General features: G+C 39.3%; 2 protein-coding genes and 1 long non-coding RNA gene across 4 annotated transcripts in view; 2 read left to right on the top strand and 1 right to left on the bottom strand.

The window, feature by feature from the left end:
• Positions 1–124: 124 nt before the first annotated feature.
• On the top strand, positions 125–15423 carry LOC133519288 (uncharacterized). Its single transcript, XM_061853307.1, has 19 exons — positions 125–270; positions 923–1044; positions 1513–1618; positions 1876–2037; positions 2637–2861; positions 3141–3341; positions 3645–3804; positions 4214–4363; positions 4688–4815; positions 5308–5409; positions 6514–6635; positions 6771–6900; positions 7207–7369; positions 7702–7819; positions 8762–8812; positions 10242–10389; positions 11176–11253; positions 12328–12420; positions 13995–15423. Exons 1-19 carry the CDS (start codon positions 127–129, stop codon positions 14190–14192), a joined length of 2601 nt encoding a protein of 866 aa, XP_061709291.1. The 5' UTR covers positions 125–126; the 3' UTR covers positions 14193–15423.
• The window catches only part of LOC133519287 (cholinesterase), a 25820-nt gene continuing 17143 nt past the window's right edge, over positions 15419–24095 (bottom strand). Inside the window, exons 14-16 of one of the 2 annotated variants that reach the window (XM_061853304.1) lie at positions 23886–23921; positions 22801–22954; positions 15419–19921 (exon numbers count right to left, since the gene is read on the bottom strand). In XM_061853304.1, coding sequence (XP_061709288.1) covers positions 19742–19921; positions 22801–22954; positions 23886–23921 — 370 coding nt within the window. In that variant the 3' untranslated portion in view covers positions 15419–19741. The remainder of the gene's footprint in view (positions 19922–22800; positions 22955–23885; positions 23922–24095) is intronic. The other variant, XM_061853306.1, reaches the window with a different exon arrangement.
• Positions 15930–24095, top strand: part of LOC133519314 (uncharacterized) — a 277736-nt gene continuing 269570 nt past the window's right edge. Inside the window, exon 1 of the long non-coding RNA XR_009799613.1 lies at positions 15930–16273. This is a non-coding gene — a long non-coding RNA (uncharacterized LOC133519314). The remainder of the gene's footprint in view (positions 16274–24095) is intronic.

The raw sequence follows: 24095 nt of genomic DNA, 5'->3' as shown, positions 1-24095 counted from the left end.
ATACTGAATATGACAGTTATTTTTCCTTTCAAAATTAACGAATACACAACCTTTTTTAAACTCATGTCAGTTTTGACACGTCGCTGATTCAATTTGTGTTTATTTTGGGTCGACTTTTGCAAAATAATGGCAAAGCCGTTGCAAAAGGAAAGAGATAATCGGTCGGCGGAGAAAAAAGACCTAACCTTCCATGCGTATACGATAACACCAGAGAGTGCTCACACTTCGATACTGCTTTTGGAGTCCATTGAACCGGAGATACTATGTCAGGTAACATCATTGAGTTATTACTATAACATGTAGACGTAGTACGACTTGTAGTACCATGCGACCAAAATGTTGTAAGCGCCGTAGAATTCATGGCGCTTACGAGTTTAGGTCGCGAAATTCACGCTTCACTTCTATGGTTTGTTGTCAAAACAACAACACATGGCGCAAAATACTGGTTCTTTGTGCCTGTTCTATACGTAGGTAGTAGTAGTAATAATAGTTCAATGGGTAACATAACCTACCTGTATATTCACAGTTTTTTTTATTGCATATCGTTGTTCCACTCTGAACTAAACCCATCTAACAAGTGTATTGCTACCTACAGATGTTATAGTATATAGGTACTTACCTATTAATCTTGGCTACCGATCATGCAGAGGCTTAATTCTAATAAACACCAACCAAGCAGTTGCAAGTTGCGTGATATTTTCAAAATGTTAGAAATTCTCGGGAACTCGAAATTTTTACTATAAATTACACCTATAGGACATTTCCATTTTGAAAAGAGAAAATACCGTCTCCATCTCAAGTTTTCCAAATGGGAACAAATATCAACACATAATGGTACATTATCTAATTTCAAATTGCCTAGAGCTCGGCCTGCGCACCTCCGCCTATTCCTTTCTTACGAACCACAATTTCTTTCTTTCAGACTCTTCGAGCTATTACAAAGTTTTCCGCTCAAGATATTCAGAACCGCTACGTGCTATTCAATCTGAACGCGATCCACTACATCTTACCACACATAGAACACCGTGAGCTAAATATTCGCAGGTTCGTTTTCTTCTTCTTCGTAGTCTACACAGTACACACCCTTCCACCATTCACGAGGTTCTGGTTCTAAGATACGTAAAGCGTCTACGTCCCATGTGATGTTGAACCTTCTCTTACCTTATACTTACTTATTTTGTTGATTATTGATTGCCGTAGTCGCCATCATCTTTCACAATAATAGGTTATATATTAAACATCGTAGCCCATAAGTCCATGTAAGATACCCTTAAGGTTACCACAAACATGGAAAAAAGTACCTACTTTTTCCACGTTTGTGGTTCGCAAATACAGGTTCAAAAAGTTAGAAAATGTAAGTCATTCGATTAAGTAAATGAGCTATTTTTACTTTGTCCTATATATTGTTACGTTTGTGTCTACAACTCATAATTCCTTATAAGTTATAATTAAGTTAAGTATTACCAACATACTACCAATTAGAAGTTAGTTCTGAATCTGTGTTTGCCCCAGGTTCGCGCTAAAAGCTCTAGCGCAGCTCTGCCAACTGCCGCGCGGCCCGGAGCAAGTGCTGGTAGACCCGCAGAACTTGAGGAAGATCGCGTACATGTTGGTGAAGGTAAGTCTCAATAAATAAGTCAGATTCTCAGCATGATCTACAAAGTACACTCGTACCGATGCTTATTTGTTACCGCGCAGAAGCGGCCGCCCTTACCAACGAAGAAGAAACATCTCGTAATCACGTCATATGTATTCCAAAACGGGTTCCATGGACGGCGCTGAGGTGCTAAAGCTTTTATGGGATCGGTATTTCCCGGGAGAAAACCCTAGTGAAGTTGCTGATTATTTTTTGTTTATTTTCTACTCAACTTACAGATTGAAGATGTATTCGTCCTAGAATTTGCATCACTAGTTCTGTCAGAGCTGACAAGAGAACCGCTCGGTTGCGAGCAACTGGTTTCGGCCAATATCCTGAGCAGCCTTTTCTCGAGGATGAAGAACAGTCTTGACCCTGATGTGCAGAAGAATTGCCTTCAGGTACGTAAGCAGTGCTAAGCTGCTGTGCTGTGCGTAAGCGTGTGTCTTCAATTTAATTCAAAATATTCTTTATTGTTAACAAGACAAGCACTTTGGAATTTTAGAATACTTACTCGTACATACATACACGCACTTGCAATATAGCATGTCTCACATCTACATGATCTACATAAGTACTAAATTTTTTATCAGGTCAGCACGCTAACCTGGGTATATCCGTTACGTCTTCACGTTCTGTAGAAATATATATGACCTCGTAGAAGTAATTAGGCACCTTTTGTCTCGTAGAAGTAGTTAGCTATGTACGCTTTATGTCAGACGTAAAAGCGATCAAACGAGCTGCTTGTTTCCTTAATGTGCCCGTCCAAGTAAACAATGTTTCTAGATTGAAGGCATTTTAACTTTATTCCTACCTCTTTTGCTATTTCTTTTTTTTTTACGGTTTTAAATCATATAACTCAAAACATCAAAATATGGCTTGATTAGATTACTGTAATTGCGTCTCCCTCGAAGTACTCAGATTCAATCGTTATGATAAAATCTTTAAATATTTAATCTTTAAATGTTGACTAATTCGTCAATTACTTACTTTATCGTAGACCCTCAGCAACCTACTAGACGACCCGGTCTGTGCTTCAGAAGTAACCAAGAACCAGCAATTCAGTTGGCCTTCAGTCCTAGCACTCATGCAAAGCAAATACCTGGCCATACAACATGCAGCGCTCAGGACGGTCGACCAGCTGATATGTCGGTACAAAGATGAAGTCGTGCAGAAGACTTTTAGATCTTCCACGGGGGTGTTGGATCTGTGTGATATTTTAGAGGTATGTAGGTTAATATTATTTTTCCTCAACTGAACTTATTAATAATTATTAGTAACAGTTATTGTACGATTTTACGCCTAGTGCCTACAGATTCTGGCAAATTTCCTAAAAGTTGGAGTGTTCTACGAATTTTTTGTAAAATTTCATAGGAAATTCTAGTTTAAAAATGAAAATGAAAATTAAAAATGAAAATACCTTTGTAGAAATTTCACAACTTTTGGAAACTTCCAGCGCCATATCAGTAACCCTAACTGACCCTAAAAATTATAATTTGAATAGTCGTACGAGTTCCGCGACGTTCACGCGGTGGTGCTCAGCGTTCTCAAAAACTACGTCGAAACCGAAGAGAACGCGTCTCATCTGTACCAATCTGGATGTATTCTGCGGCTGCTGGCATACTTGGAGATGGCGCTGCCGGCGATGAAGCCCCACTGCTTGGCAGTGCTCACCAAGATATCCTTCTCTTCAAACGGCAGAGACGTATGTAGACCCCGTTTTGCAGGTAGACCCCGTAGACCTATGTATCATGAAAGCTTATTTACCTCAGCAGCTGTTTCTTCCGTTGGTGAGGAACAGTGTTGGTCAAGCACGTTTGAAAACCCTACATATTGGGAAATTACTTTGACTTTCTTCTTAAATGATAATTCCTTATCAGATCTTTGTGGAACCATTGGCCAATTTTAGAATTAGCAGTTCTAAGCTAGACAAAAAAAGTGTGCGTGAATCGTAGTTTGCCTAATAGAAGCGTGTCAACTTAATTGAGCGCTCCTGGTATATCTTCAGGCACTATACGAGACGGGAACAGACCTGGTCTTCTGCCACCAACTCCTGGGATCGAACGTGGGTCTGCTTGCCGACGCTGCGATGGGCGTCGCCAACATGACCAAGCTGTTGCCTTCTGCAGTGCGGATGTCCGACACCAACATTATCGAGGCCCTTTGTGGTAAAACATTACTTTCTTAACATTGCCTTAGATGGGTAGGACTTAAATATAACAAAAAATTTTAGTTCCGAAAAACCCATTGGTACGAGCCTGGATTTTAACCCGCGGCCTCCGGATCGAAAGTCGGACGTCAGAACCACTCAGCCACCACCGCTTCCAATTTATTACTATCGAGTTTAATTATTAAAATCAAATCTTAAATCAAAGTTTAAATCTTCTCGGGTCAGAGGTGTAGGGTTAGAGCCGGTGTAACTTTATTTGACGTTCATAAGCGCATTGTAATATGCCTACTTGAATAATAAACTATCTTTCTCTTTATCTTTAAATGTTCAATTTAGTAACTGGTCTATTACGTAGCTTACAGATAGAACAAGTTTCCAATGACCATGTAGACATTTGTCCTCAACAGCGATACTAAGCGACGATGCAGCGGTGTGGTTCTACATCAGGATGAATGCGCTGCGGGCTCTGGCTGCCCTCTGTCTGAAGATCCCGAAGGCGGCGTACAGTCTCGTGGAGCCGAAGACGTTTGCGGCTCTGAGGAATATTAACAAAAAGTGTAAGTTCAAAGCCTACCCCACACCCAAGTGCATGGGACAATGGTAAGCGAGTGATGTGATTTTTATTCCTTCCGGCAAATGTCTTAAACAATTGGCGTCGGTTTAAGATAGACAATCCGGCGGATAGTTTCTAAAATTGTCTTCTCTTTTTATTAGAACTGAAAATGAGATTTTACAAAAATATAAATCATTTTCTTTTTTTTTACAGGAGTTTCAGATACCTATTCAGTTTTTGGAAACTTTTTGCAACTTGCATATCTATACCTATATTTGATTTTAAACGTAACTATATGTGCTCATATTTCAATATGTTGGTATTTCAGTTAAAGACAATCCAATCGAAGCACAGCGTCTGGCCGTGCAGTGCTACATAAATCTCCAGACTTACCACGTGAGCATGAAGGCCATGCTCAATATCGACTTCGTTCAAGAGATGCTCAACGTCTTGCAGGTACACGTCCTCCAATTCTGAATCAACAACTAAACAGCAATAACAAAATCAACTATTATGTACCATGATTTCGCAATAAAGATTTCTATTCTATTCTATTCTATTCTATTCAAACAACTGCTGAATCCTCATATCTGAGGGTCGTGACCACCATAAGTCGCACTAACGGAACGTTGTGTCCTACTTAGCCAGATTTGGGCATTAGAATATGGGAAACTCTTTTTTTATGTTTTAAAGTTAGCTAGAATATAAACTTGGGATAAATTTAAAAGTGCAAAAATGTCTTGGGTGAGACTTGAACTCACGGCCTCTGGATCAAGTCTCAACCGAAATAGTAATTTTTCCACTTTTAAATTTATCCTAAGTTTATATTCTAGCTAACTTTAAAAACATAAAAAGAGTTTCCCATATTCTATAGCATCGTTCGCTTGTTAAAAATTAAGCTAGAATATAAGCATTGGTAAGATTTATTCGACCCATTTATTCTTTCAGCGCATAGACATCAGTTTGAAGAAGATGGCATGCAATGTGCTAACCGGTCTCATGGTCGAACCAATCTCCAAAGACTTGTTCACCCGCTGCAAGGGCGAGGAGGTACAGTAGGCCGAGTAGAATACGCATTGACATCAGTTTGAAGAAGATGACTTGCAACGTGCTAACCGGCCTCATGGTCAAGCCGGTCACAAAAGACTTGTTCACCCGCTGCAAGAGCGACAAGGTACAGTAGACCGAGTAGGATATGCATTGACATCAGTTTGAAGAAGACGGCTTGCAACATGTTAACCGGTCTCATGGTTGAGCCAGTCGGAAAAGACTTGTTCACCCGCTGCAAGAGCGAGGAGGTACAGTAGACCTAGTAGAATACGCATTGACACCAGTTTGAAGAGGATGACTTGCAACGTGCTAAATGGTCTCATGGTCGAGCCAGTCGCAAAAGAATTGTTCACCCGCTGTAAGGGTGAGGAGGTACAGCGTTTATAATAGGGACCTAGGCTATTGAAAGGTCTGCCACCAGTTGGCCTAATTACAAAACTTAAACTTGACATTGACCCTCCATGCCAAATTCGTTATCTGCTCTATATCTCTCTTGCATAATCGAGCGACAGACAGGCAGATAAATAAATTTCGATTTTCGTTTTTCGCAGTAGTGCCTTAGATAATGGCTTCTACAGCAGTTCACACGCGCTCCTTTGCTCGTTGGAGAGTCTGGATAGTTTAAACTTGATTCTAACCATTCGCGCTGATAAATAGGGGCTCCTGTAGTGTGTCTTACAGTTCACGCTCTTTATGGTTAACTTATTTATTGAATCTGTTTCTTTGCGGAGTTCCATAGTAAATAGCCAATTGGAATAATATTGCATTGCATTTCAAGTTCCATTTACTTGTCCAACATTCAATAAATAGAACCACGGAAATAAATAAAACTTATTAATAAATATTTCCAGTCCAGCTTTTCCTGATGATATATCGTTGAGAAGCAGCAATATGTAGAGTTTGCAGTCGCAGGCAACATTACACACGTTTAGCTGGTCGATATTAACAAGGAGCTTATTATAGTTCGTGTCATCCACGACGACGCGCAGATTTGTCGAATCTAACTTTTAATAACTTGATATTACGAGTTAAGGCACGCGTCACGTCATCGTGAATGACACGATATATGTTTAGCAAAATTCCATATTGAGTACATGTATTTAGGTGGTGTCAACGAATTTGCACATCAAGCACGTCGGGTTTAACACGGCGTTGTGCACACTCATCACAGCCAGCGTGACGGATGAAGGGGCGGACGTCTATCTGCATCTTGGCACTGTGCATTAGTAAGTTGCCCAAGTGACATAATGGCTTAATAATAATAAATGATACATTTATAGTTAGGTACTCATTTCAACGCATTTCCTAGGTATCAAGGGCGTTCCAAGATTACATGAAAACAAGGTCTATTTATTTTACAGTATGGTCGAAAACCGCTTAGCAAGATACGTGGTGAGCGCCTGGGAGCCCGCCCTGGAGGCGATCTTCCGGCACCATCCGTCAGCTAAGCTGGCCTATACAGGACGATTAGATATAAATGACTTTACTCAGGTCTGTATATCATCATCTGGTACTTTCATACGATGACAATACGAGGAAGAGACAAGATGATAAACGTTTGCAGAAAACGAACTGAAACGCTATTTTTTCTCTATCTGTCTTCCATATTAATGCGATAGAGACAGATAGCGTTTCGTTTCGTTTATCTGCGAACGATTGTCATTTTAGCTAGGCCCCCTGAAGACGAGAAGAGCGTTTGTAAAAGATTAATTTGAAAGCCATTCCTTAGCTACTTCCACAAGCTTAAAATCTATGAGGATCACAAAAAGTTTACCAACCATGTACCTACACTTGCAGGAAGGTTTCTACGTCCAAAAGCGGCTGTCCACTCCGTTCCCCACCATCCGGCACCTGATGGACAAACCGCCGCCTCACGAGAACGCCGTGTTCATCGCCCTGTTCCAACCCCCAGTGTCCGACTCCGGGGTCGCTTCTGGCGTCGATATCGGACACCATCAGTGTAAGTGCAAGTGAAAAAGAAAAATATTTATTTAAAAAGAACACATGCAGTCCAAAAAACAGGACGCTCTCTGCATAATGAGTGAGTGATACCTGGTCTACCGTATTTTTCCTTTTGAAGTACCGTCAATAATACGAACTTGGCTAACAGCAGTGTAGTTTTAAGTCTTAGGGTCAATTGTTCAACTATGTTACATAGCTTGATTAGTTCATAGTAAAAAAAAATGGCTAAAGTTAACTCTCTGTCCCCACTTGACGCTATCTAAAATTCTGTCGACCTTATATATATGCCTGAAAATAAATGTTTTTCTCTTGATAAGTAACTTATTTCAGTCCACGGTAAATCGTCGTCGATGATGACTTCCTCCTCGATGAGAATGCGGCCGCCACTCCCTGATGATATCAATTTACGAGGATACGTGCTGCAGCAACGGCTCTGGTTTGGCGACCCGTGAGTTAAAATCGAAATTATTGTCTCCGTCTCTGTTAATCGAATACAGTAAGATAGAGATAGACAATCGTCGTCGATGATGACTTCCTCCTCGATGAGAATGCGGCCGCCGCTCCCCAATGATATCAACTTACGAAGATACGTGCTGCAGCAACGGCTTTGGTTTGGCGATCCGTGAGTTAAAATCGAAATTATTGTCTCCGTCTCTGTTAATCCAATACAGTAAGATAGAGATAAACGATCGTCGTCAATGATGACTTCCTCCTCGACAAGAATACGATCGCCCCTCCCTGATGATATCAACGTACGAGGCTACGTGTTGCAGCAGCGGCTTTGGTTTGGCGATTAAAATTAAAGGTAAAATTTACCGTTTCGGCAAGGTGTCCACAAAAGTGTCAAAAGGACGGAATGGAAAAATTCGCACTTGTTTGGCAAACTTCCGTAGCTCCGCAACTTTCGTAGTAGCCGTAGTTTGACAGAGCGTTCGGACCGGCGCCGGTGTTTCCAAAGATTGCTAGTTCGAATCTAAACGGAACTGAGTTTTTTTTATAAAAAAAAAATTAATATTGCTAGCAGACGTCTCTGCTCAATACAAAAATTCAAACGCTCGCTCTCTACTTTACAAAATTAGTGTATTCGTCTCTGTTAGTCTTATTCAGTGAGATAGAGATAGGTAGACAATCGTAGAACTTGGATTTTAACTTTCCTTGTAGTCGGTGGACGCGAATGTGATTCAGCGATCCGTAAGTTCAAAAATCGAAATAAGTACCTACTATCCAGTTGTGTAGGTTATCCAACACATTTTTTCTATACCACATCGGTGGCAAACAAGCATACGGCCCGCCTGATGGCAAGCAGTCACCGTAGCTTATGGACGCCTGCAACTACATGGGCGTTTAAAAATACACCTATAATTTGTATAATGTTTTCATTTCATTTCAGAACAAAATCTCTGCGATATATCGAGATAGAAGACGCACATTATGAAGTGAGGTATGAAGCTCGTCATCTTTCTAAAAATCTAAAAATAATCGGACAGACAGACGGACATGACGAATCTATAAGGGTTCCGTTTTTTGCCATTTGGCTACGGAACCCTAAAAAGTACCTAAATACTCATATATTTATAAATATATGGGTGTCAATACTGTTAATGCAACTGGCGGTCATGAATAAGGTGCATCATAAAAATGGTAATACTATAAACCAGAACTTCATATTTTAGCAACATTTATGTTACTTCAACGCTTACCCAGGCATCGTGCTTACTAGTGCTACAGTAGAAAGTGCTTAGATTTTAGTTGATACCTATAGGTATTATAATTTCCATTTTGAAAATTACTTACCCTGCTTTCGAAGTTACTCCAATGCATCATTAGCGATGTTTTCCAGAAAACCCCCTGAGGTGTACCATGAGCCGTAAAATGTTATCAATGAATTCATTCATTAATTTCTCCATGCAATTTCGCAGCTCACTGTACAAGTGTAAATATAGGTACATACTTAAATATTTAGTGTTTATGCAAGTTGCGGAAAGTATAAAAAAAAGTTGCAAAAGTCCTCGGGAAATTCAGGGAAATTAAGGAAACTTTCATTTAGCCAACGGAAAATTTCGATCCCCACACAAAAAATGTGAGAAGCTCCCGAAATTTTTCATGTGAAATTTGCGCAATTCTGGATACTTCCCGACAGCACACCATAACGCTACAACTCGGCTACTGCTTAAAAACGAATACCTACGTCTGATTTAGCTTTAAATGAGGAGTAGGATACTTTCTTTGACAGTTGACTATTTTTGGCCAACCCAGTCCCCAATAACATCTGTGACAGTGCTTTGTAGACGGTTAAATGTGGCATTCACTGCGCTAAAACGTTCTTTTTCTATTCGTCGACTGTAATGGCTGAGCTGATTTATGATTTCGCATACCTACCAACCTATAGTTGCGTACTTTTCATGTACGGGCTTCCAACTCGACTATGGTATTCATTTCGATACGCTGTAGTTAACTATAAAGAATTTGACTACTCACGTGCCGCCGCGCTCCCATAGAAAATAAGTTTAAACGGGCAACTATTATGCTACATTTTTGTCTACTGAGATACTTACCAATTTTCATTAATTATTTAGGTTTTATAGTAGAAAAAGTTTTATTTTAGATGACGTGTAGAAAAAGTATTGTATACAATAGTGAACACAAGCCTTATTGAGCTTACTGTGGGACTTAGTCAATTTGTGTAATAATGTCCTATAATATTTATTTATTTTATTTATTTATTTATTTAGTGATATAATCAAGCTTTTCAATCTCGTACCTTACTTAGGCAACTCAGCAAGCTTCGTTGCCTAAAGACGGTACTTGACTAAAAAGTCAGTTTATCCATTTAATGATTTAAAAATTTTAATTTAATCATTTATATACAGATATCGAGACAAATGCGACGAAGTTTCCACGTCGCTAAAGGAAAGAGCGGAGCTGCTAGCCGAATTTGTGGTGGAGCAGATGTGTGGAACAAGCCAAGAGAAGGACTGTTCAATGCCCACCGTGGCCCTGCACCTATCCGACTTGATGGTAAGTCTGTCACAAACGTGATTCTAGAGCACAGCGAAATATCATCACGCTTGAATCTGGAGCAGTGCAACAGGGGTACCTCCATCTTACAGAAAACAACAACCGTACTAACACTGCTACTTACTCTGTATGTATGTAGTGCTGTGTTGTTCCCAGAGCTTCAAACCCTTACAAACCCTGTGGTTTTGCGGGTGTCCAAGGGCAATGGTAATCGCTTACCATCTTGCAATTCACCTGTTCTGGTCGGTTGTCTCCTGCATCATAAAAAAGTGGCATAGGTACTATAGGTAGACGAAAGAACCATGGATAACTTTGTATGGAGCCTGGACCTAAAACCAACAGAAATGCGATCGAGTTAGGTCATTGGATAGGTATTTCTATGTACTTCATTTCGTTCTATGGACACCAAGCGGAATTCCATTGCAGAACTGAGATATTTGTAATTTAGACAAAATTTCATCACCCTTATTACCTAGGCACTACTCATAGTGTTGTGTTCCTGCCGGTAAGGTTGCCAGAGCTCAACAGGGTGCGGAGTGTTAGGGTCGGCAACCCGCATGTAACTTCTCCTTGTAGTTGCAGGCCTACATAGGCTACGTAGACTGCTCACCATCAGGCGGGCCATATGCTTGTTTGCCACCGACTTAGTATAAAAAAAGCTAAAATACGTCGCACGCTTCCGCGCCAGTTAGCAATTGTTCATACTATTTTCCCCCCCACCCGCTAACCCGCTACTGCATCCGCCCATCTAGCTAGCAGACGCTCTAAGGCCGTTTTATGTTTCAGAATGACCTGGATTCTTGTGTGATAGGCCTGGGATGGATCCGCTGCGGAGGCGCGTTGGAGAGAGCAATTTTATACAAGGTGGGTAAGGCGGCACCCATACTGTACCCTGTGAATCCAAACTGTATCTGCAGTTATATGTCATGTGTAATGGAGTATCCAGTGTATTCACAGACCTATTGCCCTGCTAAGCTAAAAAGCATTACCTATTTTAAAATAAATTCAATGCAAATATTTACTTCAAAATCTTAATATGAAAGTGCACTTTTCATGTTCATTTGTTTTTGAGTTACCGCATTTTGGCTTAGGAGGGCAGCATAGACTAACAGCTATCCCCGAAAATGGCCTACGGTAATCAGCATACCCAGGTTTGACGGGTGCAATTTGACGAAATTAATGTCATATACAAAGGAAAAACGACCAAGACCCCCAGCGGGGCTGGACTCGAACCAGCGCAGCGTCCTTCGTTTACGCGACAGATGCCTGAACCGGTCCTAAATTACCTGAGTTTCATTCGGTTAGGTCGAACCATACTGTTCTACTTCAGGGATGACCAGAGGGCGCCACAAACCTTCGGAAATTGTCATATACTTGGAAATTTTGACCCATGCCACCGAGCCCGGGTTGCCGAGCGGTTCTTTGGGTGCAATTTGGTTTGATGTTTAAAAAGTCAGAAATAGTGATTTTTTAATTTAAGTGCCATATTTTAAACCAGGAATCTGTGTCTGATTCTGGGACCTATCCGAGATGAAGATGGAACTCGGAGGCGTAGGAAGAATAGGGAGCTAGAGGAGCTGGTTGCAATGCCCAATATAATTGGCGAGATCGAGGCCACACAACTCCGCTGGCTCGGTCACCTAGAGAGGATGGGAGAGGATCGTGCTGTGAGAAGAGCGTATGTGGGGCACCCGGGTGGAAAACGTCCGTCTGGCCGTCCTAGATATCGCTGGAGTGACGAAGTCCTAAAAGACCTGTTCGCCCTCGGAATACCCAATTGGCGCGAAGTGGCGCAGGATATGACAGAGTGGCGCTCTCTTGTGTCAGAGGCCAAGATCCTGTTTGGGTCACTGAGCCAGTGAAGTATTTAAAACCAGGATATATAGTGACCCAGTAACCGTTACCATGACAACGAGTTGATTCATTCAAATGCTATAGGTGTTGGCTGATCGCGTCGGGCTGCCGTGTGCGCTACACAGGCGAAGCAGCGCGCATGCGTGGTGCGAAGTCGCAGTTCCTGAACTGGACCCGGTAATATATCCACAGTAGCTACTTCTGCAGGGCTAAGATGGCCGATCTTTTATCATCTGTCATCATGCCTGTCACGCTCTAACAAATATGTAAGTGCGAAAGTGACGCATGACATGACAAGTGATAAAATGCGACCATGATACCGCCGCTGCGGTGGCAGCATGGTTCCATTTCTATCACTTGTCACTTTTGCGCTTATATACTTGTTAGAACGTGACAGGCATGGTGACAAAAGATAAAGAGCCGACCATTTTAGGCATACTCATGATAAAAACTATCATTGTTCTTCCGCGGGACTTAACCCAGATAAGGCATGAGTGTGTCACAATTTATGCAAAATTGAACTCTATCACTTTGACATAAAGATCAAAATCAGGTGCGAAATATATTCCACATGCCTTATAAAGGCTTAAACTGAAGAGGTACCTAACAGACAAGAGATGCTTTTGTATTTAATAATATTAATAAAGATATACCGGATATACTTAAAGGAAGCGTCAAGTAGATCGTAAAATACTGTATCTATTGTCCATAAGTCAAGTTCTATGTACCTATATCTTTTTGGATTTAATTTTAAAACTTACGAGTTAATTTTGGACTAAATAGTTTGGCAAGCCATTTCCGTCAGTAGTAAAAGGCGACAAATTTGAAAAAGTGTAGGCGCGTAGCGTTGAGTTTTTCTACTGACAATATTAGTTTTCCAGACTATAATGTGCGGTTCTCCACATCTAGTAAATGTATTCAACAGCTAAAAGGGCGAGGTGTTAAAAATGATCTAAATACATCTTTATTGCCAAGATAATGGAAGCTTGTGTGTCAGTTTAAACAACTGACCTTACCTACTTTTGCCGCCGACTGTGTAGGTACCATGTATGTGATACAGCAGTCACAATAATTTTAGATATACCAAAGGCGTTCGATTGGTTGAAAGCTGACAGGTTAATTAATTTTCTTAATAGTTAATCTACAGCAATGTGTGGAAGTTGCAAGAATAATATAACAAATGAAGTTACATGTCAGCCTACACATATCCTACGGGAGTACCGCAAGGAGGCATATTGGGCCCAGTACAACTAGAGTGAGACCAAGATAAGTTGGCAGCGATTTTGATAGTCCAGACGGTTGCAAGTATTACATATATATTGCCTAAAATATTAAATGATTTGCCAGAAGATGTTCGTGTAAAGTACTTAAATGGTAAACATATAAAAAAGTTATTAAAATGCACTTATTGAAATCAAACGACACAAGCTACTTATACTAAGAATCCTATATTTTTTTTTATTTTTATTAGATATATGACATTAATATAGGTATTGTTCTTTTTTCTCTGAACTCCCCATCGGCACACAAACCTCCTCAAGGTTTTGCCTACGATGGGTCTTGTATTAAATTCTAGACTGTAAATTGTTTGTTTATTCAATAAATAAAAAATATAAAAAGTGTTAAGACTGACTTCATAGAAGTTTGACGTTTAAAATAACCCGTGCACCGCTGGGTTATCAAAGCCGCTGCAAACTTATTTTGGTTTGACTTTAGACATAAATTCGAGGGCTAACAAGTAAATATTTCAGGAAATTGACACGAAGGAAGAGAACTACCCTGCAGGCTTACTCCGCGCTAACTACGTGGTGGATCTGATGGTGAATCCGGGGCGGCTGCTACCGCGAGGGGGGGAGGACGCCAGACGTGTGTGTGGGTGTGACCCTTCGCAGCCGACTTATACGTCGCGAGCGGCAACGGGATGCTTCTGCCAGCCGGAGACTCGTTAAATAGTCTTCGAAACGAAAATGTTACCCGAAAAACATCTTGAAACCATTTTGAGATCCTTCCCAACCCAGTTATAAAGCGCGCGCAGCAACGGGATGCTTATGTCAGCCGGAGACTCGCTAAAGTCTTCGAAACGAAACTGTTAACGGAAAACGACTTGAAACCATTTTGAGATCCTTCGCAACCCAGTTATAAGGCGCGCGCAGCAACGGGATGCTTATGTCAGCCGGAGACTCGCTAAATATTCTTCGAAACGAAAATGTTACCGAAAAAACATCTTGAAACCATTTTGAAATCCTTCGCAACCCAGTTATAAAGCGTGAGCAGCAACGGTATGCTTATATCAGCCGGAGACTCGCTAAATATCCTTCGAAACGAAAATGTTGCCCAAAAAACATCTTGAAACCATTTTGAGTCCTTCGCAACCCAGTTATAAAGCGCGCGCAGCAACAGGATGCTTATGTCAGCCGGAGACTCGTTAAATAGTCTTCGAAACGAAAATGTTACCCGAAAAACATCTTGAAACCATTTTGAGATCCTTCGCAACCCAGTTATAAAGCGCGCGCAGCATCGGGATGCTTATGTTAGCTGGAGACTCGCTAAATATTCTTCGAAACGAAAATGTTACCGAAAAAACATCTTGAAACCATTTTGAAATCCTTCGCAACCCAGTTATAAAGCGCGCGCAGCATCGGGATGCTTATGTTAGCCGGAGACTCGCTAAATATTCTTCGAAACGAAAATGTTACCCAAAGAACATCTTGAAACCATTTTGAGATCCTTCGCAATCCAGTAAGCGCGCGCGGTAATGGGATGCTTCTATCAGCTGGAAACTCGCTAAATAGTCTTCGAAACGAAACTGTTAACGGAAAACGACTTGAAATCATTTTGTTTTAAAAACTAAATAACAGAATGTCCCAGGAGGACGAAATCGTACAACCGGGAACATCCTCAGCTATTGGGATGATCTGATGACATATTGAATTTTATAAAAAATCTAGTAATATAGTAAATCAGCTAATTATCACAATAAATTGGGGACTAAAATATACTTATGGAAATTATATCCTTAAAACCAACCAGCAGCGGTATCATGGTTCCATTTTTATCACTTGTGACCTGGAAAATTTCAAGCATTTTTATTTATTGATTTATAATAATGGTACAGCTATCATGACAGCTACCCAATGTGATAGTAATAGTATAGTAAATAATAAAACACAAAAGATAAAATTATTTGTTTAATTTTGTGTAAAATAACTATACAAGATAGATTGATAATAAATAACTAAATACCTTTCAAGGCACGTACGTTACAAATAACACACGATTGCACAAAATGGACGGACAGACGATCACAAACATTTAACCTTAATTAATATTATAAAAAATGTATTTTCATATCTAATACCACAGAGGAAAGGTCGCTAAGACAAGGTTGACTTCATGCCAAGCAGATTTCGCGGGTTATTCCCACTAGTTACCACCAAGTTGTTACCAGTGGTAACTACTGGGATTTTTTTCCCACCTTTTACCACTGGTAACTACTGGGAAAAAAATCCCTATAGTTACCACCAACTTGGCTTGATTCGTAAGCGCCATCGACAATAAAGTCCTTTTCAATAAATAACGTCACAATTATGCGAACGAACAAACAAATCAGTCAAAAACCGATTTTTTTAAGGCAGTTTACTGAAACAGTAATCGACTTATAATGAAACGAATAACTAATTAAGTTATAATTAATTCGACTTCATTAATTATTGATTAAAGAACTCTATATTTATACTGTTTTTATTAGTATTGAATGCTCACCAAATTGTGGTGGTAACTACTGGAAAAAAAAATCCCACCTTTTACCAGTGGTAACTACTGGGATTTTTTTCCCAGTAGTTACCAGTGGTAAAAGGTGGGAAAAAATTCCCAGTAGTTATCACTGGTAACAGCTTGGTGGTAACTAGTGGGAATAACCCGATTTCGCACGCACTCATACACACTTTAGATTTGAGTCATACATTCTCGATTTATTAATGTGTGCGTGTCGTGTATGTATTGATTGTATTTATTTGCAAAGAATAAGTAGGTACAAAAGTGTCTTAGGCGGTAAGTGACAATTGGTTGGTTATTCTGCTATTTGTACTTTTGTGCGTGCGTGCGTATAGTTGGAATTTTCTGTTGTTTTTTTAGGCTTAAACCCCTAATCTATTACACAAAAGGTTACTTTTATGTAGTGCTATTGACTCCCTCGTAATGTGGGCGACTGATTGTTCCACATCACCCAAATGCGCTGTTATATAAATGTAAACCTTAACACGATCACGATACAGTTGCTTTTTAAACGTAATTGTTGCTTTCCGGTGATACCGAAAACGGGAACTGACTGTTTTCCATAAAATAAACAAAAGCTTTTGTTTAACAGATGAAGGTATAAGCCCAAAAAATCATTTAATAAAATTTCAACTATAAACATGAAACCAGCTTGTTATGAAATCACACTCTGCGGGCTAAGCACTGTCGCATTTTTATCTACCACCACTGCAGTGGCAGCGTGGTTCCATTTTTATCACCTGTCACTATACCCGTCACTTTCGCGCTTACATACTTGTTAGAACGTGACAGGCATGGTGACAAATGATAAAGAGCCGACCATCTTAGCCCTACTGGTCTTAGTGGCGCTAACTTTGTCTATCGTTCTGTGTGGTTACTATAGTAACTATTTAATATGTGTAAAATTAAGTAGTAAAATGCACATTGCATTTATAAGTTTATAATTAAGTTCTTATGGCTATCTTTACCTTTAAGGTAACATTTACAAAAAATACTTAGTAAAAATTAACTTATGAATTATAATCATATTTATTTACGCATATTTATATCTAAGGCACTAAATTAGATTGTGTTATTTATCGTTACTTCCAAAGAGACGTTTTGCTATGGAGTATTTTCTGATTTGGAGATTTAACAAGTAAGGAAATGATTCAGGAACGTATTCAGAGTCTTAAACCAATAAACAGGTAAACATGGCAATATCAGCCATCAAAAAAGTAACATCGACTTCTATCGAAAGGTTCCCGAAAGATTTTAACTACCCACTACTGAGGCCAAAAGTTTTTTTTTTATATGAGTTTAGGTCAATTTCACAAAAAAAAAATACATTTTTTTTTCGATTTTTTGTATGTCTGGTGACATGAAATGTAAAAGCTATTTGTAAAACAGTAACTGAAATTGAAATTTGATCTTTTTTTTTTGTAAAACCTATTTTTTTGCTAAGTGTTACTTGTCACTTTTTGACATCTATCAATAAGGATATTTGACTACGCCCCATAATGGCATCATCGCCATTAAAAAGGCGTTTTGTACTAAGTTACAATAAGATTTTTTTTTTAATTGGTGTTAACTCGGAAACTAGGCATCCAGAAAAGTTTATATGACATTTTAGTCTCTAAATGTGATCAGGAATGTTAAAATCTTTTCGTTACCTCATGTTACACCGTGTATATATCACTTGTTTTGGATTTCGTATTCATATTATGTATTAACTTTCATCAGTCATAGGTCTACGTTAAACAGTCATTTTGATACTATTATCAAATTCACTAAAATAACTAAGTATGCTTAAAATTAATATTAACTAAGCCAAAGACTTGAAATAACAGTATGTCCGCGAGACAGGCTACTCGCTGTTTCTGACTGTATTAATTAGAGAGGGACGGGTAGTCTATCTCGCGCAGGCGCAGGCAGGCAGGAATAGAAAACGCCATAATGTCTATCCTTTTAGGTATTCTCATGAAGTTACAAGTGATTTGTTAAGATTTAGTTAGTGGGAACCGTTTTCTCCCGAAATGGAATTTCATAGAAAAATTACCGTTATTTCGTTAGATTCAAAAAGCTATTCTTCCCGCTTAAGCGATATGGAATGATAATTTAATAAAAAAACAATTAATACTGTCACAAATATTGTTAAGGTACAAACTGGCTCATAATTACACTTAAACTATTAACGGTGGTATTATATAAACAAAATAAGCAAAGAAAAACAAATAATAAAAAGCAATAAAATAAAAACGTATCATAAAATATTAATGAGTACAGGTAAATATTAAGAGTTAGAGATAAATACAATCATGGCTTGAAAATAAAAAAAAACGAAAATATAAAAAAACATCTTTCTAACAAAATTTAACTAAAAGAAAAAACATTCTTCAATTTCACACCTTTTTTCGGTGCACTTTAACGCTTTTTACAGTACATATGGTGCTACTTTACCGCACTAGTGCGAAAATTAGCATATTACGTTACTGTGGCGAACATTTAAAAGGCCATATGTACTGTAAAACGTTGTACGATACATGTGCGAATAGGTAATTCGCAAATCGTGTCGATTTAAAACACTCCCGTCGGTCGTGTTTTAATTTATCGCCACTCGTTTCTAATTTCCTATTTTTCGCACTTGTATCGTAATGTACTATTTTGACACACGTACATATTCACACAACGAGGCCAGAGCGGTGAATGGCTCAATTTCGATGTAATTTGTGTGTCGAATTTGAAATAGAGGTCGATTGTCAGAGTAAACTTTGTAGCCACAGTAAATTTACTATCATCTTCCCATCGCTCGAAAAGATGCCGCCATACCTTTGGCCTATGCTCGAGTAGATGGCGCCACTTCTTGACATTTAAGAAATTGAAATAATAAAGATGAAAGTCAAATGGCGTTCTAAAAGTTTAAATCATGTGTCGAAAGATGTCAGTAAATTAATGTGGCTACAAAGTTTTCTTAGACAATCCACCTTTATTTAAAATTCTCTTTGGTGTGTGCACGAAATTTTGTTGTTACGAAGTTAGTCCATTATATATAAAATTAGTGGCTTAAACGGTGATTTGCGGTATTTTCTTCACTATCTATGTTCTGGAGCGTGGCCCGGGGCCGGGGGCGGGGGAGCTTGACTCCAGGGGCCCATTTCTCGAACGGTGTCAGTCTAATATTATTAGCGTGTCGCCATGGAAACCCATAGGACTTGACAGTTCGTGGACTGATTTCGTTAGTCGAATACCGTTCGAGAAATGGGCCCCAGATCTGCGAGAGACAAGACAGAGCCCGTGAACTAGTCAATACCATACACACTCCAAAAGTGAAGTTCTTACATTGTGACGACAATGTAAAAAATCGCTAAAGTTGTGCCCAGTCAATCAACAGGTCTGGGCGTGTTGTTGGTTGCCGCCAACAAATACGCCGCCATGTTTTATGATACTTTAGAGAACGAGACAACGTTATGTTCTTTAACCCTTTTCCAGGCATAGTACGATTTATCGACCACATACACGCCAATAGAATTTTAACTTTAGTATTCCGATTTGAGGCTCATATTAGATTTGACTTTCGGGAAATGTGATTTGTCTTGAAATGAATCATGAAAGCTGGATTAATTGGAGAATAATTGTTTTTTTTTTGGGAAAACCTTGCAGAATGGTGCGGCCTGGAAAAGTGTTAAATCGGCAGTGACATATCTATGATAAAAAATGTGTCTATCTATAGTGAGACTAAGTAGGTTTAAACGGTGGTTTGCGGTACTCCCCTCACGATCTGTGTCCGGGAGCGCGCGCGGGGCAGCGGCGGGGCGGGCGCGGGGGAGCTGGCCACGAGCCCCTCCTTCAGGGACAGGCCCGAGCCCGTGGACGCGGCCGATGGCGGCCGGGTGGACACTGTGGTCAGCGTAGCTGGCTGTGACGTCTGTGGACAATTTTTTTAATGTGTTTGTTGTTGTTGTTGTAATTGTTTTGACGACCGGTTTGGCCTAGTGGGTAGTGACCCTGCCTACGAAGCTGATGGTCCCGGGTTCAAATCCTGGTAAGGGCATTTATTCGTGTGATGAGCATGGATATTTGTTCCTGAGTCATGGGTGTTTTTTATGTATTTAAGTATTTATAAATATTTATATATTATATATATCGTTGTCTAAGTACCCTCAATACAAGCCTTATTGAGCTTACTGTGGGACTTAGTCAATTTGTGTAATAATGTCCTATAATGTCATCGAAATGACAATTTTTTTTATACTACGTCGGTGGCAAACAAGCATACGGTCCGCCTGATGGTAAGCAGTCTCCGTAGCCTATGTACAGTCAAGTGCAAAAATATGTATCGAAAGAATCGTCTCATAAATATGGTACTACGCTCTTATTACACTGGAATAAGATGCTATGGGTCATATTTTTGAGTAAGATGTGTACACCCATATTTTTACACTTGACTGTACGCCTGCAACTCCAGGGGAGACATGCGCGTTGCCGACCCTAAACCCTCCCCCCCCCTCGTTGAGCTCTGGCAACCTCTAGTGTTATTTGGCTAGTTGAAAGCGAGGAGCCACAGAGCATATTAGAGAGGGCAATCCGCCGGTTCACCGTCAGTTGTTACCGAGTAATACCATACGATATTCGTTCTCGCTTACTTAAACTAATGACTGAATTCCATGTGGATGAGATCCCCAAGCCCTCGTCCCGATAGAAATTGCAATTTTTAGGGTTCCGTAGCCAAATGGCTAAAAACGGAACCCTAAAACCTAAAAATTGATGATGATGATAGATTCGTCATGTCCGTCTGTCTGTCCGTTTATGTCACAGCCACTTTTCTCCGAAACTATAAGAGCTATACTGTTCAAACTTGGTATAGTTTCTATTTTCCTCCGTGAGCTTCTACGGATTATCGTCTTATCTATTGTTTAAAAACCGCAAAGGCGCGTGCCACTATGAAAAAATGGTCAAGCCGCATAGGTAGCGTTTATTGAATTACTACTCTATTGAGCACGGAATAAGATTCATTATGAACTAATACAGAATTCTAACAGAATAGCTGTCTGATCTCTATTGGTGCGTCTAAGGTAGGCGACTAAACGCTCTCAAACCAGCTTAACTTGTGACACTGCGATCCGAAACAAAGATACGTATTCGAAGACCTCGCTTGCACTGGTAATGCGAGCGCACGGCTAGCTAGCGCCAAGGAAGCAATGTTATGTTTCTCGAGGAGCAGGTAAAAAACAGGGCCGGATTTTCACACAAATATATTTGGGTGGTTTTACGTTGTTTAATTTAAAGAGATAAAACATAACACTATTTAAATAGTAGGTACACATCTAACAGAATGGGTTTGTGTAATTACAATAATAACGAGATAACAAACAATAAAACAATGGTAAAATAGTAATAAATATGTATATCCATTTAACAATCCCGTACTACTAATGTTAAAATAGACCTATATGTTATAATTATGTACACTAAAATAAAGATATTATTTACAATAGAGTACACATTTAGTAAAACCTTTATACAAATTTATATTATGAGTCAACAAAAAAATAAGTAACATATACATAATAGTGTATGCATAAAATTAATAAATATAAAACAAAATATGCATATCGTTTAGAGTCAAATCACGCTAACTCTTTCAAGCAAACCATACAAACAGTGTCAGTTTGTTAGAAGTCTGAAGAGTTAGCGTTATTTCGTAAAACCACCCAAATATATTTGTGTGAAAATCCGGCCCTGTTTTTTACCTGCTCCTCGAGAAACATAACATTGCTTCCTTGGCGCTAGCTAGCCGTGCGCTCGCATTACCAGTGCAAGCGAGGTCTTCGAATACGTATCTTTGTTTCGGATCGCAGTGTCACAAGTTAAGCTGGTTTGAGAGCGTTTAGTCGCCTAACTTAGACGCACCAATAGAGATCAGACAGCTATTCTGTTAGAATTATGTATTAGTTCATAATGAATCTTATTCCGTGCTCAATAGAGTAGTAATTCAATAAACGCTACCTATGCGGCTTGACCATTTTTTCATAGTGGCACGCGCCTTTGCGGTTTTTAAACAATAGATAAGACGATAATCCGTAGAAGCTCACGGAGGAAAATAGAAACTATAAGTAGATCTATGAATCGCATTAAGATTTTCACACAAAAATAGAAAAAAAAAAAACAAATTTTGGGGGTTCCCCATACTTAGAACTGAAACTCAAAAAATCTTTTTTCATCAAACCCATACGTGTGGGGTATCTATGGATAGCTAGGTCTTCAAAAATGATATTGTGGTTTCTAATATCATTTTTTTCTAAACTGAATAGTTTGCGCGAGAGACACTTCCAAAGTGGTAAAATGTATGTGCCCCCCCCCCCCCCTGTAACTTCTAAAATAACAGAATGAAAAATCTAAAAAAAATATATGATATACATTACCATGCAAACTTCCACCGAAAATTGGTTTGAACGAGATCTAGTTATTAGTTTTTTTTAATACGTCATAAATGGTACGGAACCCTTCATGGGCGAGTCCGACTCGCACTTGGCCGCTTTTTTTTATTTCAATGGCTTAACGTACTTTTCTGCTGTAGAAATGGCGATCCGTGGAAAGGATTTTAGAGTTATGCAGCTCGATGCAGTGGTTTGGTCCTGACTCCAGTAAATGCTCAGCCACAGCAGACTTGTTCACCCGACGATTTTTGAGATTTAAATTTCCGTTTGTATTAGTTATGTGTGTAAAAATCGTGAAAGTTTAAATCGGGGAGTAAAGTTAAGTTATAGCTTAACTGACATCTAAGGAATAGATCTAGGTACTCACAGCTCGACTGAGCGTAGGCGGCGTGTGCGGCTTCTTGACGGGCACGTCGCGGTACTCGTAGATGTTGTCGCGCGAGCGCGTCGCGTTGTCGATGCCGCTCTCGTCCAGCTCGGGCACCATGAAGATGTCGCCGTCGTAGAAGCGGTCCGATTCTCTGCAATAACGGCTATTTTGTGAGACCATTTGAATTGATGCAATAAAAATTAGTATAAAGAGTCTTAGAAAAAATAAATAATTGGTGACAATCTTACACAGTTCGACCTAGCCCCAAACTAAGTAAAGCTTGTACGCCGATATACATACGTATATAGATAAATACCTACTTATACAAGGTCCACGCGAGGAAACGGAAAAAAGTAACCACGTATTCCTGAGGTCATAAGAAGGAAAAAATCTTATATAAATTTAAACTTTTTGTATGTTTTTAACAGTACATACATGTTTTTTTTTTCGTAAAAACTAGTCTATAAAAAATATTCCTTGTCACTTTGATATCTGTCCATAAGGCAGTATAGACTAGGTCCCATAGTGGGGACATCACCATCATAATTTTTTTTAATTGGTATTAACTCCGAAACTAAGCGCATTAAAAAAAAGTTTATATGACGTTTTTGTCTCTAAATACGATCCGGAATATACTGTTAAAATCTTTCCGTTTACTCACGGGTAACGTGTATACATGGAAGACACCCATGACTCAGGAACAAATATCTGTGTGTCGACACAAATAAATGCCCTTACCGGGATTCGAAACCGGGACCATCGGCTTCATAGACAGGGAATATAAATCGCGTTTTATGCAGTAACTCTGCACATATAGCGCCATATATATTTTCTCAATTACTCTTTGCTTGACGTTCAAAACTTAGGCCAAAAATGTTCACTCACTATAAAATAGCAAAAAAAAAATAACAAAACATTCTGTCACATGCACAAACCAAAATTGCAAACAAACTGAGAACGTGGCAGGTTAAAACCAAATGGTACAAATTGAAGCTAATAATAAGCTCATAAAATGGCATAGCATTACCTAATAAACAAAAAAAAAACGAGCTAAACAGATTGACTTGTATTATTTCACCTACATTGCCGGTAGTAATTTCCATTTGGGAGGTATAGCCCTGCGTGAATTAAAACATGTATTAGGAAATAAAGAATATTGTGTATACATATTTAAGTATTTTAAATTATAATATAAACGTTCGCTAAAATTTATTGCATTTGATATTTCATATAGTCGATAGTTTTTAAGCTGGCCTTTTGTTTATTATGCCCAGCTAACTCATTGTCTATTG

Source organism: Cydia pomonella, chromosome 6, assembly GCF_033807575.1.
Source record: "Cydia pomonella isolate Wapato2018A chromosome 6, ilCydPomo1, whole genome shotgun sequence".
NCBI lineage: Eukaryota > Metazoa > Arthropoda > Insecta > Lepidoptera > Tortricidae > Cydia > Cydia pomonella.
The sequence above is the reverse complement of the archived record's forward strand: the minus strand, read 5'-3'. Positions and strand labels throughout refer to the sequence as shown.

Coding starts and splice junctions, on each gene's coding strand:
- LOC133519288 (XM_061853307.1), top strand. CDS start 127: ATGGCAAAGCCGTTGCAAAAGGAAAGAGATAATCGGTCGGCGGAGAAA. Junction 1,045..1,512: donor CGTGAGCTAAATATTCGCAG/GTTCGTTTTCTT, acceptor TGTTTGCCCCAG/GTTCGCGCTAAAAGCTCTAG. Junction 7,370..7,701: donor CGATATCGGACACCATCAGT/GTAAGTGCAAGT, acceptor AACTTATTTCAG/TCCACGGTAAATCGTCGTCG.